General features: G+C 30.9%; 3 protein-coding genes across 13 annotated transcripts; 2 read left to right on the top strand and 1 right to left on the bottom strand.

The window, feature by feature from the left end:
- Positions 1 to 375: 375 nt before the first annotated feature.
- Positions 376 to 4,798, bottom strand: LOC121230806 (uncharacterized). 2 transcript variants are annotated; one of them, XM_041116254.1, is made up of 5 exons: positions 4,309 to 4,798; positions 2,907 to 2,957; positions 1,819 to 1,881; positions 1,595 to 1,711; positions 376 to 949 (listed from the first exon to the last, which is right to left on the bottom strand). In XM_041116254.1, the coding sequence occupies exons 1-5, from the start codon at positions 4,624 to 4,626 to the stop codon at positions 707 to 709; spliced, it is 792 nt and encodes a 263-aa protein (XP_040972188.1). In that variant the 5' UTR covers positions 4,627 to 4,798; the 3' UTR covers positions 376 to 706. The 2 variants fall into 2 exon arrangements, with proteins under 2 accessions (XP_040972188.1, XP_040972189.1); XM_041116255.1 differs by lacking the exon at positions 1,595 to 1,711 and having other exon boundaries at positions 4,309 to 4,794.
- Positions 4,799 to 8,760: 3,962 nt separating this feature from the next.
- Positions 8,761 to 15,441, top strand: LOC121230805 (uncharacterized). The gene is made up of 5 exons (XM_041116253.1): positions 8,761 to 12,413; positions 13,598 to 13,680; positions 14,014 to 14,125; positions 14,881 to 14,933; positions 15,162 to 15,441. The coding sequence occupies exons 1-5, from the start codon at positions 11,492 to 11,494 to the stop codon at positions 15,306 to 15,308; spliced, it is 1,317 nt and encodes a 438-aa protein (XP_040972187.1). The 5' UTR covers positions 8,761 to 11,491; the 3' UTR covers positions 15,309 to 15,441.
- Positions 15,442 to 17,527: 2,086 nt separating this feature from the next.
- LOC107937787 (uncharacterized protein At2g29880) lies at positions 17,528 to 24,256 on the top strand. 10 transcript variants are annotated; one of them, XM_016870762.2, is made up of 4 exons: positions 17,532 to 17,842; positions 21,208 to 21,237; positions 22,973 to 23,344; positions 23,420 to 24,250. In XM_016870762.2, the coding sequence occupies exons 3-4, from the start codon at positions 23,075 to 23,077 to the stop codon at positions 23,963 to 23,965; spliced, it is 816 nt and encodes a 271-aa protein (XP_016726251.2). In that variant the 5' UTR covers positions 17,532 to 17,842; positions 21,208 to 21,237; positions 22,973 to 23,074; the 3' UTR covers positions 23,966 to 24,250. The 10 variants fall into 10 exon arrangements, with proteins under 10 accessions (XP_040972182.1, XP_016726251.2, XP_016726248.2 ...); XM_041116250.1 differs by having other exon boundaries at positions 17,558 to 17,842; positions 22,977 to 23,323; positions 23,420 to 24,254; XM_041116251.1 differs by having other exon boundaries at positions 17,568 to 17,842; positions 22,973 to 23,323; positions 23,420 to 24,249.
- Positions 24,257 to 24,745: the final 489 nt, after the last annotated feature.

Raw genomic sequence — 24,745 nt, 5'->3', positions numbered from 1 at the left:
TTTAAAAAACAGTTCAATTGAGATGAATTATATTTTTGCTTTGAGTTATTAGTATAATTTTTTGAATTTTTTACTTTAAACTACCATTTTTTTCTATTAAATTTTTTTATATATCGGTATTTGATAGACATAGATGGGTTCAATTATTTTTAAATATATATATTTTTTATTTAAGGTTTAAAACTTGTAGGCAAAAGTTAAAATTGTATTTAAAAAATTGAATTAATTTTAATCAATTTGATACGTTAAGTTGATTGATGGTAAAATTTTAAGTTAATTAATTCGGTTAGTATCAACAACGTTATTTTAATAAGATATAACAAAATGTAAATTCGAAACGTACTTAACAATTAAACTGAGTTCATGAGGAGTTCATTTGCTTATATAATAATCACTACTTTGCCAAATACTTAATCATATGATCGTAATCAATTATCAGTTAAAACATTTCCTCAGGGGTTAGCCCCAAGAATTTAAGACAAAAGGTTGATACCTGGAAACACACAACGAAAAAAAGAAGAAAGAATTTTTACTCTATTTTTCTACACCAACGAATTAATTCAACTTTTACTACTTACAACATATGGCGATGCCGTTAGGGGACTATTACCATGTTAATGCTTTTTTAGCTGCCACTTCAATTTTTTGGGGAAAAAGAATAGTTGACAGACAATGATCTTCTCTCACCTAATTCCATTAACATCCTTCATAAACCTGAATCGTCCTCGATTGGAAGATTGAGATCCGGCAGTGCAAATGACGCGTCATCGCAACTTGCCTTTGTCATGTCCTGTCCTTCGGAACATTCGTTAGGTGGATGCCGTTTGTTTTCGTTGCACGCTGCACTTGTATGACTGGCTACTTCTCTTTGCTGTGGTGGCTCTGAGGTTGCATTAATCTTTGGTTCAATACAAGCAGTTGATGTTTCTGTTGCCCGATGTGAAGCAAGCTGTAAACAGAAATGAGAGTAAAATGATATAATTGGATGGAAGCATATGCAGAAAAGATGCTAATATAAGAGCATGCTCGTTGTCACGGTCCTACAGAGGAGCCATGAATCTCGCTTCAACGGTATACTACTAAGAGTTGGTCATAAATGTACCATGAAGGTCTCTATACTAGGAGTCAAATTAAGATTTTCCCTTTATACTTAAAAAAATGGACAAATTAATCATTGTACATTAAATCAAAGAGTAAACTAATCCTGTTAAAATTCAATCCATTCCAACTATTAAAAACTCTATTCCCTATACGTTTGGTTATTCTGTTTGATACGCTAGATTTTAATAGTAAAATGGATTTATTTTTTAAAAGAAACGATCAGTTTGTTCTTTGATCTAATGTACAAAGACTAATTTACCCATATTTTTAAGTAAACAAGGAAAAATTTAATCTGACTCATAATATAAGAGCTTCCATAATACTTTTACCTAAAGTTACTCTCTTCCAAGTTAATGTGGACCGTGACGATTGTCACACACCATAAAATGAATATATCATCATGTAATTTGAGTTCAAATCAAATGGCATCCTAATATATGTCTAAAAGCAAAAGGCATCCATGAAAGCTTGTTGAAAGGAGAGAACTCTACACCTTCATTCTCTTAGAGCTTTCATTCTTGGTTCTTTCTTTCTCGAATTGGAGCTTTCTGCTTAAAGTTTCATTTTTGGTTTTAATATTCTCGAATTTAAGCTTCACAATTTCCAATTCCTGCTCAACGAGTATAATGGAAAACATTTAAAAAAGAAAAAAAAAAGGAGAGTCTAAAATATAGGCATATAGAGATATAAATGGCATAAGAAGTTAAAAGAACGTACATTCTTCAAACTTCTATTTTCCTTCAAATGTGAACTTATCTCCTCTTTAAGCTCAGCTAATGTCTGTAGACAACCAGAAATTAAGCCACTATCACAAATAAAATATAGCAATAGAATCCTTGAAAACACAAAACAGAATCCCAAATCCAAGAGCATATGTTTCATATATGCCATACTAGTTTTTTTTTTATCCTATTGTTTGTGTATATAAATTAAAATATATTTAATAATTTTGAAACTTTTTAAATGAAGTTTTAAAATCCTAAAACAATTTTTTTAATATTTTTTAGTTAAATGAAATTTTTTATTTCAATAAAGTACAATAAAAAATATATTTCATTTGTATACATGTTTAATTAATAAATTGTAATATGTTTTTAACATATTTTAAACTTTTATGTAAACTTCTATAAAATTTGAAAAAAAATATTGTTTTAAAATATACTTCTCATTCAAGTTCATAATATAAATATATATGCATCAACGGAACCAAAATGCTAAATATGTCGACTTCAAATTGAAAAGCACCTAATGCTAGAAAATGCTATGCTAAGACCGTAAACAATCCATTTTTGTCAAATTCTTTGGGTCAGTTTTTCTTCTGGAAAAGTCTACCATGCAGTTAACAATAACAATCTTATTGAAACTGAATTGGACTGATTGATACATCAGTCTAGAGTAAGATAAAAAATTGGTTGATCTATCAACTGATACAAACATGTGTATCGGATTAAAAACATGTTGAACTAAATTTTATAATTTTTAAATAATTTATTTAATTTAAATTGAATAGATCGAAAATTGATGACTTTACCGATTTTACTACTAATCTAATTTAAAAAACATTCATTACAACAGCAGGTTAGAAGATTATATAATATAACTACATCATACATTCTAAGGCAAGGGTCCCAAGCCTATACCATGTATGTAAAACATAGAACCACATCACCAGCACTTAGTTGGACCGAGCGGTAAAAATTTTCAGAATTCACCCTGACGACTCAAGTTCGATTATTTCATAATCAAGAGCTAATGTGACTAAAAAAATTAAACATTAACCAGGTCAAAACGTTCAAAGGTTTTACCTTTTTTCTTCTAGACCGCTTGGGAGGAGTTATCTCGCTTGTGGCCGCAACCTGAATAAAAATACGTGTGGAAGAATAATAATTAGTCTTTCATAATCTATTAATCAGATAAAAAGGTTCAAATGTGCTTATAGACCTTATATTTTTCAAAAATTAAAAATTTAGTCTCTATAATTTCTTCTATTTTTTAGATATCAAAATTCAAGTCCAACTGTTAATATTTACTTGAATTTAACAAAAAAAATTAACAGCATTAACAGTTAGATCTGAATTTTAAAATATGAAAAACAAAGAGAAGTACAGGGATTAAATTCCTAATTTTCAAAAAGTACAGGGAATTTTAGGGATTAAATTCCTAATAAAAATGAAACGACACGAAACGACATCGAATAGCAGAATGTCTACAAACATCAGCGAATTTCAGGGTTTGGTAAAACTAATAACCAACCAACAAACAATATGTGCCATAAATTAGGTGGCAAAGTGGTCCCCACTTAGTGAACACATTTTCCACCTAAATATAGCATTTGTCTTCATTTTTGTATGCCACCACTATAGAGTGTGTGTCTGTGTTTTTTTTTTTTTACTTTCTCATACGGCAGGCTGTCACCTTTATGAAATCACTGTCCAATCAAGAAACGTTTTCGTTTTCAAAGAAGCTGTCACATAGATCCAATGATGTTACTATGACACGTAGGATCGAAGAGACAATTTCTGGTTACGACCACACCGAATCATTCCCCCCCCACTCTTCCCCCGCCCTTTGGATAAAAAAAGCTGAAAGCCACTAACATTTAACCAACACTAAACTACACGCAAACCTATTTCGCCACGGGAGTACGCCACCGATAATTCAGGCCACTAACTTTTTTACCATGTTGCCCTCTGAGAACTTCAAATGTGTTGACTGTTGTTCAGGAGAATTTCGTCATTTTACTTGACCCCCCCCCCGATAAGGGACACTGAGGACATATAAGGGGGAGAAGATACTGAAATGACGAAAATGTCCAAAGAGAGAAGGGTGTTTTGGACTTTTTAGGGAGTAGATATGACACGCGGAGCATTGTATGAATGGTGAAAGACAAAAGCGAATCCATGCGTTGAATGGAAGTCACCGAAATTTCTTTTTTTAAGAACAAAGGAAATTTAAAAGGGCATTTCGGTCAACGCCGTTTGAAAGTGAATCCCCGTCCGGTGGCCGGGAAAGCAAGGTAAAATGACGTTAAAGACCTTGAAACGAAAATCCGGAAATTTAGCTGACAAGTTCCTAATAAAAGACTCACGTATATGGTACTTTTCGTAAGGGCAAGTCCGTCAAAAAAGAACCAGAGTCAACCACACGACTCAGTGAGTCCAAAAAGAGAGAGATATATACATATAACTCGTGAAGTTGTTAACTAACCTTAGATCTAGCGTTATCAACCGGCTTCAAAGGAGGACGGCTAGACTCCTCGGATCCGTCAGCACTACCGCCTCCACTAACAGAAATGCCACCACTCCAAGAAAGCGGCGTGGTGGGACTGGCTCGTGCCGGTTCGCTTTTCTTCTTAAGAGATTGCTTAGACCGACGTTGACGGACACTCCACTCGACTTGCAAAGCCTGGGAGGAAGCACTGTCTGACCGTGGCGGCGGAGACGACGCTTGGTAGAGGCTGAGTAACACCTTTGCCGCCAACATGGAATCGGTCAAAGCTTCTTTGACCCACTCTTCTTCGCTCATACTCCAACGTCGTTGAGTTTTCCGAAAAGAGAAAAGGAAAGATTAAAAGGAAAGAAAAATGGCAGGGAAGAAGAGGAAAATGGTGAGAAAAAAATATATATATTTTTATCGAAAGAAAGAGAAGGGAAGAGATTAGATGCTTGGTGTTAAAGTTATGCGGATTGGTATATTTATTTTATCATACGGTTTTAAATTATCTATATATGTATTTGGATGGTCCAGTATTACACGTGGCTAAAACCGTCAAAAGTCCAACGTCCAGATTATCTGGTGTCTTTGGATTAGTTGGACTTTATAAGTACAAATATCACTATATATCTTACATGCCTTCAATTCATTACCTCGGAAACTAATTAGGTATCGATTTAGAGAAGTATTAAATTGATTAATTTGTAAATTAATACAATCTTTTAATAATTCATTTTAATCAAATAATACGAAAAGATTAAAACTATCAAATCGGTTAAATAGTGATCTAATTAATTTAACTACTAGTCTGATTTTAAAAATATTGTAACTGATCAATCATAAAATATACAGTTAAATTATTACAATATATAAATGGATTAATCGAACTAAAACCTACATATGACAATAGCACATGGTGAGACTTGGAGATCCACGCATATAATTATGCAAAGTGAATCTCGAATTTGAATACTCAATATCCTGGGTTTTCGCCTTTATCAACTGTGCCAATGCTTCATTATTAGTTAGAACTTGACAAAAAGTTGAAAATTTACGAGTTTTAGTTTGGTTTTCATTATTACTACTATAGTATTATTAAAAATTATACATATTATATAATATAAAATTTAGCACCCGTGTATATATTTGGAAACTACGTTTTAGGGGTGTGTTTAAAAATAATATAAATAAATGATAAAATGTACAACTTGAAACTAATTAATAATAACACATGCCCACGATCATAGAATATTAAACACGTAAATACATTAGATTAAGAATGTTAAATGTACTATAATTGTTTATCATGGTGTTGTTATCAATATCGAGTTGATGTCAAGCTAACTTGTAACTCTAACTTAATCAATATACTAGATTTTGTCACACCCACGATGTAAATTGTTTAAAATATTTTCTTTTAAGATTTTTTCGATAATTAATACAGATGGAGTGGTAATAAACTTGTATTTTAATAATAATGAACATGTATTTGATTATTAGATTTGTAATTATTTTATTTGTCATGATAATATTAATTATAGTTTAAAATAATGAATATTTTGGTAATTCAATAATGGACTCAATTAAGAACGACACTAACTCTATTAGATATGATATTCTCTAGGATCGTGAAAATTTCATCTATAATATAAATAAAAGCATGAGTTTGAAAAAAATTTTGAATCGACAAGAATACTCTTTAACGATCATTTAATTATTAAATTGAAATTAAATAAATATAAATTTATTTTTAAATAATAGAGTTTTTATTCATCTTAATTAATGACTAAGTTCAATTTATTTATTTTCAATTGAAACTCCAATTTTTTTTCTTTTATTTCAATTTGTTTTAGTTTCATTTATTTGTTTTTTTTGTTTCTCAATTTATATTTGATGCACTATTGTGATATATTAAGATGAAAGACGACAATGAAAATAATAGATTGAAGTAGAAGATTTATATAAAATTTCAAGATAAAATCTTTCACATTTATTCAAATTCATAATAAATGAAATAATATTTATTTTTAATTACGTTTTCATTATATTATTCAATTTAATTAATAAGTAATATATTTTTATTTTAAATTGTTTTACTATTTGATTTATATCAAATTTTATTCACATGCAATGCACCTGATATTAAATACTAGTTAAAAAGAAATGAGTGACCTAGTGGTGCCCAACAAAGAAAGCAAGAAGAAAAATAGAGGGCTAAAGATGAGGTTAAACCTAAGGGAAACAATAAAAGCACAACCTTAGCTAGACACCTTGACAAGAAGGGGATCGCATTCAGCTTGAATAATATATATTTATTTTACATATTATAAATGTATTTTAAATAATTTTAAAAAAAATATTAAATTAATTCAAATTTTTTAGACTGAAATGATTTGAAAATTCAAAAATTAATAATTAATCGAAATAATTAATAAAATTGAGTGTATAATTGAATAAACTGTTCAAACCGAATTTGATTAAATTGATTAGACTGATTTTTTGAGTTGTAACCAAAATTGCTCTCTTCATAGAGAAGAGAGGATAAAACTAATTCAAAAATTGACATTAATGGTATATTTTTCATCAAGTTTATTTACTAAATTTATATTAAATGTTACGGTTATATGGACTGATTATTTAACAAGTAGTCGAAGTACAATATTATTTAACAATATAAACAATATAATGGTTAACTTAATGGGTCAACATTTATCAAAACAACGTAGTTTTGCCTTTTAATTTAATGGTTTTGACTTTTAACTTTAGAAAAGGTAAATATTTATCAAAGCGACATAGTTTTGTTATTTCTTATTCGAATTTTCGAATAACTCGAATCGTCTAATTCATATTTGAGTTAAACCGAAATGTTGATTTTTTATTTGAGTTAATCTGAATAACTAGGTTAACTCGAATAACTCAAATTAATTAATTGAAATTAAAATTTTTATCAAAATTTTTGGATCCAAATCAGATTTTCCTCCCTCCTAAAATCAATAGGTGAAGAGAAATCCCCAATAAAAAAACTATGAAATGGTAAAAAAAAAACCCAAAAAAATACAATATAAAACTAAACAAAAAGATTAAAAAAAATGGGAGAAAATCCAGCCATTATACCCGGCCTGGATGTCTAGCTGGGCTTCTACCCAAAAATAGAGGCGGCTCAGTCGCTCAGTCCAAACCCTAAACCCCCTTAAATAATCTCCATCTCCCCCCAAACCTTAAAAACAGTTCTCTTTCAATTCCCCCGTAGCTATGGCACTCCTTCTCGCCAGTTCCAGACGCAGATCCCTCGCCAACCCTTCACTCTCCGCCTTTTCTCCACTTCTTCAAATGACCGAACAACGATAACGCGTCCACGAACGGCAACCACTCCGGCAATAATCCCCCTTCAGACTCTTCTTACTTCGGCGATGTCAAAACTGACCAACCCCAACAAAGACCCAGAAACCCCACAAATCCTTCGACTCCCAATTCCAAACCCATGTCAGAAAGCGCTTCATTACTGGAAATCCATAAGGATCTCTCCGAGTTCCTCCGACATTCCCCGATGCCATCTCCCTCTGAACCTATTCCTACACTTTCACAATCACAGCCACGTATTTCGTTCCAAGAATTATACAAAGGAACAAACGCCTTAGCAGAAAAAGGGGAGTCCAACGAAAGTCCTGATGATTTCGGTACTAGTGGGAATCGGGCGACGGAATCTTTAAGGAACAATATGCGGGCAATCGAAGAGAAGGAAGCCGACGTGCTGATCCGTGGGTTTAACTTTTCGGATTTAAGGGATAGCTTGTACACTTTGAAGAGGTTTGAAGAAAAAAGAAAAAGAAAAAATAAATAAGGTACGTTTTCGACTTAACAGTAGACAAGGTATTTTGTGTTTCCTTCAATGACTATTAGGTCAAAGTGATAAAGCACCGAGTTTGATTGTGAATAATGTGAATGAATGTCATAAGCTTGAAATCTGAGTTTTGTTATGAAATGGGGTTAAAAGAATCTTATAATTCGGTAGTCGGTGGCAATTAGACGAAAAAGGGAACTAGCTAAGTTCGATTGTCAATAATATGAATGAATGTCAGACTGGAACCCACATAAACATGGTGGGACATGGACATCCACGCATATAATTATGCAACGTGAATTTCGAATTTGAATACTTAAAATCTTGGATTTATGCGGTTATCAACTGTGTCAATGCTTCATTATTAGTTACAACTCAACAAAAAGTTTAAAATTTACGAGTTTTCATAATTACTACTATAGTATTATTAAAAATTATACATATTATATATATCATAAGTTTTAGCACACTGTATGCATTTGGAAACTATCTTATAGAGGTGTATTTAAAAAACAATATAAATAAATGTTGAAATGTACAACTTCAAACTAATTAATAATAACATACGCCCGTGATCAAAGAATATTAAATACCTAAATACATTAGATTAAGAATGTTAAATATATTACAATCGTTTATCATGATGTTTTTATCAATATCGAGTTGATGTCGAGTTAACTTGTAACTCTAACTCAATTAATATACTAGATTTTGTCAAACCCATAATGTAAATTGTTTAAAATATTTTCTTTTAAAATTTATTCGATAATAAATATAGATGGAGTGGTAATAAACTTGTATTTTGATACTAATGAACACGTATTTGATTCTTAAATTTGTAATTTGTAATTTGTAATTATTTTATTTGTCATAATAATATTAATTATAGTTTAAAATAATGAATATTTTTATAATTTAATAATGGACTCAATTAAGAATGACATTAACTATTTAATCTGCTTAAAATATAAGTATTAGATATGATATTCTTTAGGATCATGAAAATTTCATCTATAATATAAATAAAGGTACGGGTTTAGAAAAATTTTTGAATTGACGAGAATATTCTTTAACATTCATTTAATTACTAAATTGACATTAAATAAATATTTTTAAAATAATAGAGTTTTTATTCATCTTAATTAATACCTAAGTTCAATTTATTTATTTTCAATTGAAACCCCAATTTTTTTTATTTCAATTTGTTTTAGTTTCATTATTTTGTTTTTTTTTTCTCGATTTATATTTGATGCACTATTATGGTATATTAAGATGAAAGACGATAATGAGAATGATAGATTGAAGTAGAAAATTTAAATATACATTTAATATTAGTATTTATTTTTAAATTAGATTTTATTTCAACTTTTTAGGAAGTTGTATTTTTAATTTATTCCATTTTTAATAATAAAATTAGATTATTTAATTTCAATAAAATTCGTTACTTCTGAAAGTAAACTATTAAAAAATAAAAATTATATTATAAGTCATAAAATTTAATTTGATTATATTTGATACCATTTAAATTTACTTTTTCAATTAATAATATTATTATTTTCTTTTAAATTAGAAAAAAATAAAATGTAAAATGCTATAATAAGTGAGGTAATATCTATTTTTAATTAAGTTTTTATTATAATTTAAATGATTTAATTTAATTAATAAATAACATCTTATTATTTTAAATTATTTTATTATTTGATTTATATCAATTTATATTCACATGCAATGCGGAAATGAGTGACCTAATGGTGCCCAACAAAGAAAACAAGAAGAAAAATAGAGGGCTAAAGATGAGGCTAAGCCCAACTAATGGAAACAATAAAAGCACAACCTTAGCTAGCCACCTTGACAAGAAAGGATGGCATTGAGCTTGAATAATATATATTGATTTTAAATAATTTTAAAAAAATATTAATTAATTCAATTTTTTTCGACCGAAACAATTTGAAAATTCAAAAATCAATAATTGATCGAAATAATTAATAAAATTGAATGTATAATTGAAAAAACTATTCAAACCGAATTTGACTAAATCGAATTGCTCTCCTCCTTAAGGAGGAAAGGATAAAATTATTTGAAAAATTGACACTAACCATCAAGTATATTTGCCATATTTTTTAGAATCTCAACCAAAATGAGAATAATTCGAAGGACCCATCGAGAAAAGTTTGGATGAACCTTTGCAGGCTTAAATTTCCATTCAGACTAATTATATTCTTTTGGAAGTTGTAACTCAAAAGAAGATCAATCAACTTAACGGTAGGAAGGAATTCGAGTCCATGGAACAATTTTTTGTAAAATGTAATTTTGCAAGAGTCTCGTTGTTTGGAGACTTCTATTTATAAGAATTTAATCCAGAATGAATCTTCGGTTGGAACTTTTAATGATTATAAAGAGAGGATTTAAAGAGCGTAAAAGCAAGAAACTTTTACTTTCTCTTTACTTGTGAAGAATTTGGAAAAACAATAAACAAAATTTTTGAAACATACAAGTTCTAATTTACATAAAACATTTGAATTGATAAAAGAACCTTTACAACTCGATTATGGAAGCAAGAGACAAGCAAATATGGATCTTCAAAAGTAGGAAACAAAGAGTTAATGACACTAATTCAACGAAAACACGAGTTAGATAAAGTATAGATATTATTTGAGATCTCTCCCTAACAATTGTTTATCCCAACTTTTAACCACATCAAAGTATTAAAAGATAGATTTTGTTATGATAATATCAATTAGGGGTGAGTATTTGATCGAGTCGGGTAAAAAAAATTCGAGTGAAGTAGAGTCGAGTTAATGAATCCTATTATTTATACTCAATGTTGCGTTTACGTGAATTGATTATTTAACTAGTAGACGACGTACCATATTATTTAACTACATAAACAATATAATGCTTTTACTTTTCAACTTAATGGGTAAACATTTATCAAAATGATGTAATTTTGCCATTTTTTATTTAGATTTTTGGATAACTCAAATTGTGTAATCCATATTCGAGTTAATTTAAAATTTTTTATTTTTTATTCAGGTTGATCTGAATAATTCGATTAACTTAAATAACTCAAATTATTTAATTCAAAATTTAAATTTATTATCAAATTTTTTGAATCGAAATGAAATGGACAAAAAAACCCAACAAATTACAATATAAAAAAAATAACAAAAAGAGTGAAAAAATGAGGGTAAATCCAGCCATGATACCCAGCCTGGATGTCAAGCTGGGCTTCTACCCAAAAAGAGAGGCGGTTCAGTCCAAACCCTAAACCCCTTTCAATTATCTCCATCTCCCCCAAAACCCTAAAAACAGTTCTCTTTCAACCCCCCCATAGCTATGGCACTCCTTCTCGCCAGATCCAGACGCAGATCCCTCGCCAACCCTTCACTCCTCCACCTTTTCTCCACTTCTTCAAATGACCCAAACAACGATAACGCCACCGCGAACGGCAACCACTCCGCCAATAATCCCCCTTCAGTCTCTTCTTACTTCGGCGATGTCAAAACTGACCAACACCAACAAAGACCCAGAAGCCCCACAAATCCTTCGACTCCCAATTCCAAACCCATGTCAGTAAGCGCTTCCTTACGGGAAATACGTAAGAATCTCTCCGAGTTCCGCCGACGTTCAGCGGGGCCATCTCCTGCTGAGCCCATTTCTACACCATCACAATCACAGCCACATATTTCGTTCCAAGAGTTATTCAAACGAAACGCCTCAGCAAAACAAGGGGAGTCCAACGAAAGTCCAAATGGTTTTGGTACTAGTGGGAAACGGGCGATGGAAAATTTAAAGAACAGTCTGCGGCACATGAAACAGAATTCTGAGGCGAACAACAACGTGGAGGGAAGATCAGGTCCATTAATATCTTTATCGGCATTTAAGAATGATTTAAAGTTGAAGCCTTCAGCTGACAGAGTGGTCTCCCCGGTGATTGGTGGGACTTCGACTGAACTACCGGCCTCGATTTTCGAGAGGGAGATGAAAGGTAAGGCTAAAGGAGGAGAGACTGCAATGAGGACAGAGTTTGTTAGGATGTATGGTTATGAAGAGTTAGGGCAGAGGTTGAAGGAATTACGGCCGCCGGAGAAGGAGGGTGGGTTTTCATTGCAGGAGTTGAATGAAAGGTTGAAAAAGTTAAGGGCAATCGAAGAGAAGGAAACCGATGTGCAGATCAGTGGGGTTAACTTCGCGGCTATAAGGGATGGCTTGACCGCTTTGAAGACGTCTGACGAAGAAAAACAGAAAAATAAATTAGGTAACTTTTCGACTTAACAGTAGACATAAAGGTATTTTGTGTTTGTTTCAATGGCTATTAGGTCAAAGTGATAAAGCACCAAGTTTGATTGTGAATAATGTGAATGATTGTCATAAGCTTGAAGTCTGAGATTTGTTATGAAATGGGGTTAAAAGAATCTTATAATTCGATAGTCGTTGGCAATTAGGCTCTGTTAAAAGAATCTTATAATGGGGTTAAAAGAATCTTATAAGTTCGATTGTCAATATGAATGAATGTCAGACTGGAAGTCTGATATTTGTTATGAAATGAGAGTAAAAAAGAGCGTAAGTGGTAAAGCCCTTTTCTTGAATTAAAAGTTCCTAGTGCAGAGGACTCAAATATGATTCTTGGTGACTTTTAGTTACGAAGCAGACATTAACTCTGTAGACGGTTTTTCTTTTTTTTTTTTTTAAAGAATAAAAACCTCTCTGGTTTCATTAACCAATGTTATTCTATGGTTTTAAACCAGTAGCTGTGGCAACAGTTTTATTGCAACGAGAAACCTTGAGCATAGTGTTTCGAGTTTCTTTCATGTGTGTTTATTTCTTTGGGGGTTCAAAACTAAAAGATATAATGGCAAATCAAATCATTGATATGGTTAAATCAATGGGATTTATTCTACTCCAAGTAAATTTTCGGGTGTGAAATCTGAGCGAAGGAGATAATTTTGTACAATTTAGGAAATTCAGTTCAAGTGTATTATTGTCTTAAATTTACTGGTTTCTTTATGAAGGAAAAATCACTTTAAATATGTGGTTTAAACCACTATTTGGGGCCTGAACTTGGCAACTTTTCCCACATTGGGATTTGAACTATTTTTTGCCCAAATTAGTCCCTGAACTTGGCAATTGTTTCCACATTGGGGCTTGAACTTTAGGGTTTTCAAGGGTTAACTTGGACGAAAAAAATTTGAAGCCCATATGTGGAAACAATTGCGAAGTTTGGGGCCTAACTTGGACAAAAAAAAGTTCAAGCCCTAATGTGGGAAAAGTGATTTAACCCTAAATATGCTCTAGTTTTTTGAAGATTTTCTCTTCTCTGGACTGGAGTCTGAGATTCAGTGATTGAATATTGCTAGCACTTAGTGGATCATGTCTGACATCCTCTGTGCTCTGAAAGACGACATGTCTAATATCATATAATACAATGATCTATTGTTTCAGCCCAGAAAGTTGATATATTGGACCTCTTTGGTAGAACTCCAGAGTTTATGTTGCACCCTCCAAAGGAACATTTAGTTGAAAAGGCAAGTTTATTCCCTTCTCTTTCCTCCTATGCGTATTTCTTGTCGATAGAATTGGAAATATGAAACTTAAGTACTATTTGATGCTTGCTTTATTTTTTATGCGAACATTTTTTATTCGATACACTTTTGTAAAGTTTTAAGGTGGTTGCCTGCTTCTTGTTCGTTCTGTCTTTTATTTTCTGTTATCATTTAGATGATTGTAGTGATTGACCTCTAAGTAAGACTGTTTTCTCAGTCAACCTATTACCATGTTACTATGATTTAATAGTTTTATTCGTTTCATTCATTAAAACCCAGTATTTAAGCTCTAACACTCATATAATGCTTTTGCAGTATTTCCATCCAGATAACATGTCTTCTGCTGAAAAAATGAAAATCGAGCTTGCAAAAGTTAGAGATGAATTTAAGATGTCAGAATCTGATTGTGGATCTGCACGTGTTCAAGGTAGAGTATTTAAATTTTTTTAATGGTGTGTTTATCCATCCACGTACGAAGCATTCCCCAATTGTTCCTTTTCCATAGACTATATAACCTCCATTTTTCACTTGCATGCTTGTAGCTAGTATGTACTATTTTACTATGTTACTTGGACTCGGGTGTGAGTGTCAGATACAGGTATGTATTTGACATGTCTATAGTTAGACTCCTAAGGTTTTCCATATATTTGGAGGGTCTTAGAGGTCGTATCCCCATATCCATGGACACTGGTATTTCAAGAAAAATGGAGTGCCATAGCAACATAGCTATTTTCTAAGTTAAAAAAGCTCTTGTTTATTGTATCTCAAAATGTCCCATTGTAATATTAAATGATGGATAATAAGGTAAACCGAAAATAACTTAACATACATATGCTAAGACAAAAGATATCATTTGGAATGCAAAATTGAATGTTCCGAAAGGATCTTTTTGGAATGGTAGTGTAGACCATGGTTGCTAAGAAGATGGAGAATTTTTGAAATGCCAATGTACATTTGGCAAGTACCATTCAGTATTCTTTCTAGAAGAAAAACTTGGTGTTATTATGAGTTTTCATGTTTGATTAGCACTGTTTTTAGATAATTCGTTTCTGTATGGGTAAAGCGTGCAAGATACATGATCATTTTTTGTGTGTTTTTAGTTTGTCTGTTATTATTTCATTAACAGTCATTAATTATCCTTTTGTTTTCGGGCCATAATGCCTTTTGCTGGTTTTCCTGCAGTGGCACAACTCACTACCAAGATCAAACATCTATCATCAGTTCTGCATAAAAAGGTGACACTACAAATGAGATTTTCATTATATACTTGGATGCTTTTATTGCAATAGCATGTCATTTGATATTTTTTACTTGCACTTTTTGTGATTAAAATCAGAATGGATTACGATATGGTTGTGATATTGGTATCCTAGGCATGGCAATTGTTCCGGTCTTCACCGACCTATACCCGATGGGTGATACATTAGGTATATAATATTTAACGTTGAGTCATTCTTGTTTAGGATAAGCACTCTCGAAAAGGTCTTCAAGCAATGGTGCAGAAGAGGAAGAAGTTGTTGAAGTATCTCCGAAGAACCGACTGGGATTCATACTGTTTTGTTCTGTTGAAGCTTGGTCTCAGGGATACTGCAGATTCGAAGAACTATTAGAACTGGTAAGCTAATGTAGTAGTACATCGCCCTGCAACCTGTTTTTTTGAAATTGAAAGAGGTTGCTGGTTCAAGTTTGAATGTGTTGTTTTTGTTCCAAAAAAATATTGAATAGAGAAAAATGTGGGAGAAATTGTTTTATTATTTTTCATTAATAAATTCCAATATCTATATATATATATATATAAAAAATCCCCGAGTGAGAGGAAGATCTCAAGTTAGTGAGTTTTGTTTAAAGGCTTAAAGCTGAAGCTATGGGTTGTTTGAGTATGCATGGAAGAACGTGGTAACATGCATCTGTTTTCCTTATGAGTTGGCACTTGGGTTTTGATAGTATGCATGGAATGAGAAATATAAAGTTAAGCAATATGCAACGGAACATACACATTATTCATTTTAATTTTGTTTCTTTTAATATTTTAGATATAAATCTTTGATTAATTCTTGTGAGGTTGATGCTAATAATATTGCTTTTAAGTTCTTTTCTTTTTAAAAGCTGGATGTGCTTTACCATTATTTATTTTTTGTACTTAAACGCTTGTTGGTATGGATCAACTACTTTAAATACAATAGTCAATTATATATACATAAATCACAGTAAAAATAATCAGGTTAGGTAGATAAAAGAAAGATAAAACTAGGGTTTAGTGATCATTTCAAATTTAAGCTCGTTTTTTAAATTTTTTTTAATGTTATTTTCAATTTGATTTTTAATTATTTTTTATATTTTTTTTATTTCATTAAAGTTTTAAGCATGAATAAACATATTTTGTAATGCTTACATTATTTTAGAATTAAATTTTATATGACATAAATTATATAATATATAAAATAGTATATTTCAATATTACAAATAGTTGATTTGGAATGAGCTCTAGCATTAAATAGGGGAATCCAAGCTTGACCCGTAATTTTAATCAAACTTATTTTTTAATTTTAATATTTTTGTTTAACATCTCTTAAATATCAAGTCTAACTTCTAATTTAGATGAATATCGAACAATTAACCCAGTGGAATTTACTATAAATGTAAATTTAGATAAGAGTTGAATGACAAATTAACTTTCTCACTAAAAGTTAATCAAAGTTTACACTCTGTGCATTCGCAAGTTAATGTTTAAAAATAGCGGAGAAGATCGTTTGGTAGAAAGTTAGAAAATGACTTAAATCGCCTTGCTCAAAACATAGGTAATAATTTGATTTAGGGTTTAGTACTATAAATACATCAATGTTTGATTTTTCGAACAAAATTTAAACTCCTTTTATGCAAAGTTCATTGTTTTTATAACTTATTTTTTCAACATATTGGGGTTGTAAATATTTATCGATGTAAGGGTGTTTTAGCCAATAGTTGTATTGAATGAATTATTAAATAATGATCATTCTCTAAGCAATGTTACGCAAATGTAGGATTGATGAATCTGAACTGCGTTAACAAATATTGTGTGTTCATTGCTTTCCTTAGATTACTTCTTGTTTTATCTTGTCACAAAATTTCCTGTCCAATTCTTTGTTCTAACCAAAACTATCTTTTATAACTTCTATCTCAATGTCTATTCCAACATAAAACAAAATTATTTTAAATAAGTGCAAACCAAAGGTTCATCAATGAAAAAGATATGCAGAGGCGAATCTAGGGGGGCTGGCAGCGCTGATCCCCCTTAAAATGTAAAATTACTATTTAGGCCCTTAAATTTTTTTAAAATTTTAAATTAGTAAATGTAAAATTGCACTTTGGCCTCCTTAAAATTATAAAAATTTAATTTAGTCATTTAAAAATTATAAAGATATAGACTATAAAAAATTAAAATTTCATCCGCCTCTAAAAAATTGTTCTGGCTTCGCCCCTAAAGAAATGTACTATCAAATGCATTCTTGTGTCAATTTAGAGTTCCCATTTTAATGCAGATTTATGGTTCGAGGCCAATAATAGATAACAATATAATCTAATTTGAATTTTGTTATTAGTCTTTATGCATTTAGTTCTTGTATTTTAATTTGACCAAAATTAGTCCCCATACTTTTCGAATTTTAAATCTAGTCTAGACCCAAACAATAGAGCTTGTTTGGTTGGCTGTAATGGTAAACCATTACATTGTTTGGTTGGCTGAATGGGCTATTACAGCCTTATTCAGTGGGCCCAACCTTATTACATTGTTTGGTTGGCTGAATGGGCTATTACAGCCCTATGCATTACAGTCTTATTCCAGGTAAAATCACCGTTTACAATTCATGCCTCCCCCCACAGAATACCAATTCAGCGTTAAAAGTTTTCATCTTTACCCTTCTTATTTCTTTTTCATCTGAGCATTTTTTCTTTCTTTTTTTCACCTCTGATTCCCATTTCCTTCCAACAGTCCTCTTAGCCTCCACAAATTCATCCTCAAGCTCCGGTTGAAATAAGGTTCCTCTCAACGAAAACGCATTGAAAGCCAGATTTCTCAGTTTTCTTCAAGAAAATCCGACTTCGGTGTGAGAGGAAAAGGCTATCGATTGGATCGGTGCTGAATCGAGTGAAGCAGTTCGCTGACAAGGTAAGCTTTTGACCTTCTTCAATCGAAATTAAGACCCTTTTTTCGTTAACTATCCCAGATCCCCAAGAATACTGTTTTAATCGAACCCTATTAAGCACTTACATGCTACTGTCATTGATAGGTATAAGCTGTTTTTAAGATTACTTGTTGGAATTGTTAATAAATTGTATGGAAAGCTTGTTGATTCGGTAAAGGAACAATTAATTTGGGTTAAAGAAATGGTTGATGTTTCTGCTACAGGAATTGATAGTTTGTTAGTGTGTTTAATGAGGCAAATTGTTGGTGGTGATTTTAGTGATGGGAATCTTTGGTTATGTTTCGAGGGTTTCATGAAGGATTGTAGGATAGCCTTCCACTCGGACTTGAGATCCTTTCCTTGGCTGGAATAAAAAAAAACATACATATCTGAGGTTTCTTGAGAAAATGGGGTGAAATTTTTATTCATATATAACGAAATTGCTAAATATGCAGAATCATAAAACAATACTATTTTTGCTCTGCTCGACCTCCATCTATTGACGATACCTACCCTTTAATTTGACCATAAATTCTTACCCACTAGTATATACCACCAGCAAACCCAAAGTACCAATGCACATTTCTTGTAACATTGTCAGATATTCACCACTAGTTAATGGACCCTATAAAGTTCACTTGTAATATATATAACACCAATGTCCAATACTTCAATATTTGAAACTTGTTTTTTCACAATCTCTAGCCAAGAGTTGATAGATACATGACATGTTAATCCAAGGAGACCCCCCAAAAAAAGTGGAAAAGAAAATATGTATGAAAGCCAGAAAACAATGAAAAAAATAAAAATAAAGGGAAACAAAGCGTTAAAAGAAGAGACAAAGAGCACTCAGTTTAAATAGAGATGAAATAAAAACCATATAACAATCTAAATGGTCCCTCTTTGTCCAATTTCTACCTTTTGTTGTTCACTTTTTCTTAGTGAAGCTCAACTTGGAAAACCTTTTGGTGTAAGGAAATAAAAAGGTTATGTTTGTGTTATAACATGAATGGGGGGCATCATCTCTCCTTTCTTTTTTCATCTTCTGCAACAATGTTAGGTAACTTTTTCAAGTTCTGAATCAGTTGATCCACATTTAACATATACCTATAAATGTAAAAAGCTTGAAAGTAGTGGATCTTGATTGCAATTTTAGGACTATACTTGTCATCTTAATTAATTACTCTTTTTTTTTAATTTCCTTTTAAATTAAAACAAAAACAAATCAAGAAGATGATTACAAATGGATCTATCTCTCATCACATGAACTGGATGTCTCATGTATTTATTAATTATTGAAGTTGTTTAAGCATCACAAAGATGAGCAAACGGAATCAAATTAAGCTAGTAGGCAATAAAGGGTCAGATGATGTGATCTTAGATTGCTGGTTTTCCTAATGACAACTGTATAAGATTAGCTGAACAACAACAGGCCTCTATTATACTTTTTTTTTTGTTCTCTGGTTTAAAATATATAGAGAGATTAGATAGAAGTTATATATTTTTGTTTTTGAGTTTAATTTGTTTTATCCACACTGTACCATATCAAACAACTTTGGTTCGTGGTGCATATCTTAATTAGTTTTTTGCTTGGTGTTGTTGTCAGGAGACTAGCACATGAGAGGAGATATATGAATAAAAAAAACGTACATATCTAAGAATTCTTTTGTGTTTAACCGTCTTGCAATGACAAATTTTGTAGTGGATATATGTTTGATGATTCGATGTCTGAATTTCCATGCAAAAAGAAAACATTTTTGTTGGCTAAGGAATCGACAAAAAAATGGGGTTTCTGCAGATTTGCTCTCTCTCTCTCTCTAATATTTTTTCAACAAGTTAACTAAATATAGAAATTGGGTTTTCTCCATGCAGAAAACCTGCTAATATTGTGGATTGGGTTCTGCAAGTTATTAACTTTGACTCTTAATTTTAATGGAGTTATAATTTGTTTTTGTTTGAAGTTATGGAATTATAATCAGTTGAACAACTGTTAAAAATTAGATCATCCTAATTGAACAAAATAAATTCCTTAGCTGTTTATAAGTTTGATGAGAAAAAACTTTTGAGAGTTGTACGAACAATTTTATAACATTCAATAAATAATGCATGGGGAACAGTAAAAGTCCGCTTCAGCATTTTCAATATCTTTTTCTCTCTAATTCATATATATTTATTAAATAATTATTTGTTACAGTTGAAATTTTTATTCTATAACCAAAATTGACATTTTTTCATTTATCCTTAAATTATATTTTAAAAAAAGAAATAAAATATTATATATGAATGTTATGAATATTATATATAAAACAAATTGCAATTTGCACCTTAAAAGAAATAAATAATATGAATATTATATATAAAGTAGTAGCTTTATGTATATATATAAAAGATTTAATCTATTATTTGATATTTGCTTTTAATTCTAATATCCAATTTAGTATTGGAGTTCGGTTTTAATATTCATTTCGATATTTAAGTTTTATTTTGTCTTAATTAAGTATTTGAGTTTGATTTCAATATTTAGTAAAATAAAAGTTTTCATAAAATGGTAAAATAAAGAAAGAAAAGAAATTTAATGGGCGACAAGTTTGATATAAAGTGATAAAACTCATGTGGCTTCCCCTTCCTTTAGGATCAATTTATTGGGTTCCACTTTCAAACAAAGAAAACAAAACATGATACATGACACAAAAGGCAAATATTGGAGGAGTCAATAAAATTGACTAGTTTGGCTTTGCTTGGATTTCTTTCCTATACCACATGCTTATAGTCATACCTTACTCAACACAACTCCATATGTATTACCTATAGAATTTTTCTATAAGCAAAATAAGTATGTTATAAAAATATTAAAAAATACATTATATACTAAATCATATATATTGGATTTTGAAGTTCAATCAATGATTACAATTGGTTCATTCAATGATGACTACATGTAAAATGTTATAAGTGATTTAACAATTGTAAGTGAAGGAGTATAAGTATTGAGTTATGTTTCTTAGTTATTAAAAGTTGTGCCTCTTAAACTTATTTGAATAATTATATCTATTGTTAAAAGATGTGAGTATTCAAATAAACATTTATTTGGATAATTGTATTTATATAAATAAACATGAAATTTTTTGAAAATAAGATCGAATTTCAGTTGCAACAAACTTTGAAACTTTGAAAATGATATTATTATTATACACTACTAAATGCTTGATAAATTATTTACTTATACATAAGCAAATATATTTTTAAATAGACTTAGCCTATTTATTAATATGTATTGTTCATTTTTTCTTTGACAATTTGTTATTGCTTCCTCTTCTTATTTGGCTTGTTTGATTGCTTCCTCACCCAGAGTTGAGCATCTTGTATTCACTGAATCACTGTAAGTTCTTTGACAATTAAATTCTTTGATTTTGTTTTACTGTTATTGAAATTAGTATTGGAGAAATGTGACCCTTTTACTATGGTTTGAAGATATGTAACACTTTAATATCTTGCAGTAATGGCTCGTCTGCCTTTAATAGTACAAAATGAGAGGCGTAAAAGAATTGGTCTTGCTATTACAATATGGTTGCAAATGTGTACAGTTGCGAGTTGGTTCTTAGTTGCATTGGGTGCCATTCATAGCCTACATACTTATAGGCCAAGAGTTAGATCCTTTATTTTAGATTTTTATGCAAAACGAGATTATATAAAAAGACTTGTTTATGCTAGTGACGAGACGTGTATTGAACAAGTTAGGATGAATAGAACTACCTTTTTTAAACTATGTGAGATGTTACAAACTTTAGGGGAATTGAAGTCGTCAAGGAACATGCTTGTTGATGAGCAAGTAGCAATGTTTTTACATATCATTTCTCATCACCTTAAAAATCGAGTTATCAAGCATCACTTTAATAGGTCCGGGGAAACTGTTAGCAGATCATTTCACAATGTTTTAAATGCTGTCATACGCTTACAAGATGTGTTATTTAAAAAGGCAGAGCCAATTACAGCTAATTTTACAGACCCAAGGTGGAAATGGTTTAAGGTATCAGAGTGAGTTCTATATATAGCTCGTATATAATTTAGTACATTTGGGTTTAAATATAGTATTCTAACTTGAGATTTTATACATGTGATGTAGAATTGCTTAGGTGCTTTAGATGGAACCCACATCAAGATTAGGGTTCCAACAGTTGATAAACCTAGATATCGAACGCGAAAGGGTGACATAGCAACAAATATGTTAGGTGTTTGTACATCTGATATGCAATTTGTTTATGTTCTTCCTGGTTGGGAAGGTTCTGTTGCTGATGGACGAGTTCTTCGAGATGCCATTAGTAGGAGACATTGACTAAAAGTTCCTCATGGTAAATTGCAAAAATTAGAGGAATTTGAATTAATTTTTAAGATCATACTTTTTTGGGAAATTAATCATGACAAATAGTTTCTTTTTATAGGTTGTTATTATCTTGTTGATACTGGATACACAAATTGTGAGGGATTTCTTGCTCCTTTTAGAGGACAAAGATATCATTTGAATGAGTGGCGTCAGGGTTATCAACCAAGTACTCCAGAAGAATTTTTCAATATGAAACATGCTTCAGCGTGTAATGTTATTAAAAGATGTTTTGGGTTATTAAAACTTAGATGGGGAATACTTAGGAGTCCATCATTTTATCCTGTAAGGGTGCACAATAGAATTATTATTGCATGTTGTTTGCTCCATAATTTTATTTGAACCTATATGAGTCTTGATCCTATTGAAGAGGAGTTGGGAGAAGGATTGCCTAGTAATGTGATAGATGACAATGAACCGAATATCATAAATATTCATCCGTCGGATGCATGGGCTACTTGGAGGATGGAACTAGCCAACCAAATGTTCGATGAATGGCAAACATCTAGAAATTAGTTAGGTTTAGGGTAAAAATAGTAAACGTTTAAGTTGTTTATATTATTTCATATATCTAGTTTATGAAACTTTGATGATGTTTGAATTTTTTTTGTATTGTACTAGACTTGTTGAATGATAATCTATTTTCTTTTGATTCATCATGTGTTATAATTTAATAAAGTGTTGACCTTTTGATGCATAATATTGAACTTAATTTTCATTTGCGTTTTTTCTTAAGATAGTTATGTCAGGTTTTTCCCAATCAAGTGTTTCTTCCCAGAGTTCTTGAGGAACCAAAAGAAAATGGGTTCCAGAAGAAGATGCTGCGTTGGTTGCTTGTATGGTCGACTTGCACAATGCTGGAACCTTTAATGCGGATACGGGATTCAAAGCCGGCTATTTAAATGAGTTAGAAAAGATGATAGAAAAAGTTTTACCCAATGCCATGTTGAAGGCTAAACCTAATCTTGAATCGAGGATCAGGACATTGAAAAGGGATTGGTCAATTGTTTATGACATGCTTATTGGAAAAAACAATAGCGGCTTTGGTTGGGATGAGCATAAGCAGCCTGTTGTTGCTGAAGATGCGGTGTGGAACTCATATATAAGTGTAAAAATTATTTCAAGTCTTTATTATCTTATTTTAACAAAACTTATATCTAATATGAATTTCTAATTTTTATAGAGTCATAAAGAAGCAGCTCAATTCAGACATCGGAGTTTCCCTTATTATGACCAACTTATTGCCATCTACGCAAAAGATCGAGCCACTGGAAAAGATGCTCAAACAGCTGCTGATATTATTGAAGAAATAAATGTTGAAGATGTAGCTGCTGCAAATTCTCATGAAGAAAGAAACGATTTCCATGGATCCGAAGCTGATGTTTCTTTAGATGACATGGATCTTTCAGCTACACAACCTCAACCAGAACCGCAACTAGCTAGAAACCAAGGTGATTCTGCATTTTCAAAGAAGAAAAAAAAGATTTCTGATGCAAGTGATTTTTCTACTTCATTTAATGATACTGCCGCTTTATTGGCGGAAAATATACGGGCCGTTGGCCTTGAAATCAGTAAGAGTATTGCATCCGAAGTGGTAATTCAACAAAAGTCAGAAATGACCATTCAAGAAAGTGCTCTGAAATTATATCCAACATTATGTGAAGTGGAAGGTTTAACTGAGGATGAACGCTATCGAGCATTGAACAAAATTCCAGATCATCCAACGTAAATGCTCATTTTTTTTAGTTTACCTTCTGCCGTGCGATTGGAATGGGTCAGAAGATTTCTTGCTGACCATTAAAAATCATGGTTGTGTTGATATTTTGATAACTTTTTGTGTTTGTAATATTTGGATGGTATAATGACATGATAGAATGTCATTACAATGATGTAACTTTTTGATGTTGTAAAATTATAAAACATATGGATTATGACATATATACTATTGAAATAATGTAACTTTTTGTTAATATATGAATATTATGCTTGAATGTGAAATATAATTTTCAAGTTATTTATTACTTTTTTAGCAATGAGTTATTTATTGCTTCTAATATTTAATTATTTTTATTATAGAATAATTAAATTATTTGTTTCAGTAATGATATTTTAACACATTAAATATGTATTGCAGTTTAAAAATAATAAAATAGATTATATATATTTTTATAGTATTATATATTTTGATTTTTTAATTCATATAATAATAATTATATTAAGAATGTTATTAAATTATATTTTTTATTAAATTATTTTTAATAATAATCTTATTAAAATTTAATAACAATAACAATAATCATCTATTTTAAAAAAAAATTCTGTTAAGGGTATTCTGGTCATTTTAGTTTTTTTCCTTATGCTATTACAACATCATCCATTCAACCAAACACAAGAATACTATTACAGTCCTATTCCATTCCATTCAACCAAACAGTTGAATTACTTATTACAGCTCTATTTCATTACAGCTCTATTCCATTACAGCTTTATTCAATTATAGTCCTATTCC

The sequence above is a fragment of the Gossypium hirsutum genome, chromosome A06 (assembly GCF_007990345.1).
Source record: "Gossypium hirsutum isolate 1008001.06 chromosome A06, Gossypium_hirsutum_v2.1, whole genome shotgun sequence".
In the NCBI taxonomy this organism is placed as follows: domain Eukaryota; kingdom Viridiplantae; phylum Streptophyta; class Magnoliopsida; order Malvales; family Malvaceae; genus Gossypium; species Gossypium hirsutum.
The sequence above is the reverse complement of the archived record's forward strand: the minus strand, read 5'-3'. Positions and strand labels throughout refer to the sequence as shown.

Coding starts and splice junctions, on each gene's coding strand:
- LOC107937787 (XM_016870761.2), top strand. CDS start 23,075: ATGGTCGACTTGCACAATGCTGGAACCTTTAATGCGGATACGGGATTC. Junction 23,345..23,419: donor TGTGGAACTCATATATAAGT/GTAAAAATTATT, acceptor TAATTTTTATAG/AGTCATAAAGAAGCAGCTCA.
- LOC121230806 (XM_041116254.1), bottom strand. CDS start 4,626: ATGAGCGAAGAAGAGTGGGTCAAAGAAGCTTTGACCGATTCCATGTTG. Junction 1,882..2,906: donor AGCGGTCTAGAAGAAAAAAG/GTAAAACCTTTG, acceptor GGTTGTCTACAG/ACATTAGCTGAGCTTAAAGA. Junction 1,712..1,818: donor AAAATAGAAGTTTGAAGAAT/GTACGTTCTTTT, acceptor CTCGTTGAGCAG/GAATTGGAAATTGTGAAGCT.
- LOC121230805 (XM_041116253.1), top strand. CDS start 11,492: ATGGCACTCCTTCTCGCCAGATCCAGACGCAGATCCCTCGCCAACCCT. Junction 12,414..13,597: donor AAAACAGAAAAATAAATTAG/GTAACTTTTCGA, acceptor CTATTGTTTCAG/CCCAGAAAGTTGATATATTG. Junction 14,126..14,880: donor TGGATCTGCACGTGTTCAAG/GTAGAGTATTTA, acceptor GTTTTCCTGCAG/TGGCACAACTCACTACCAAG.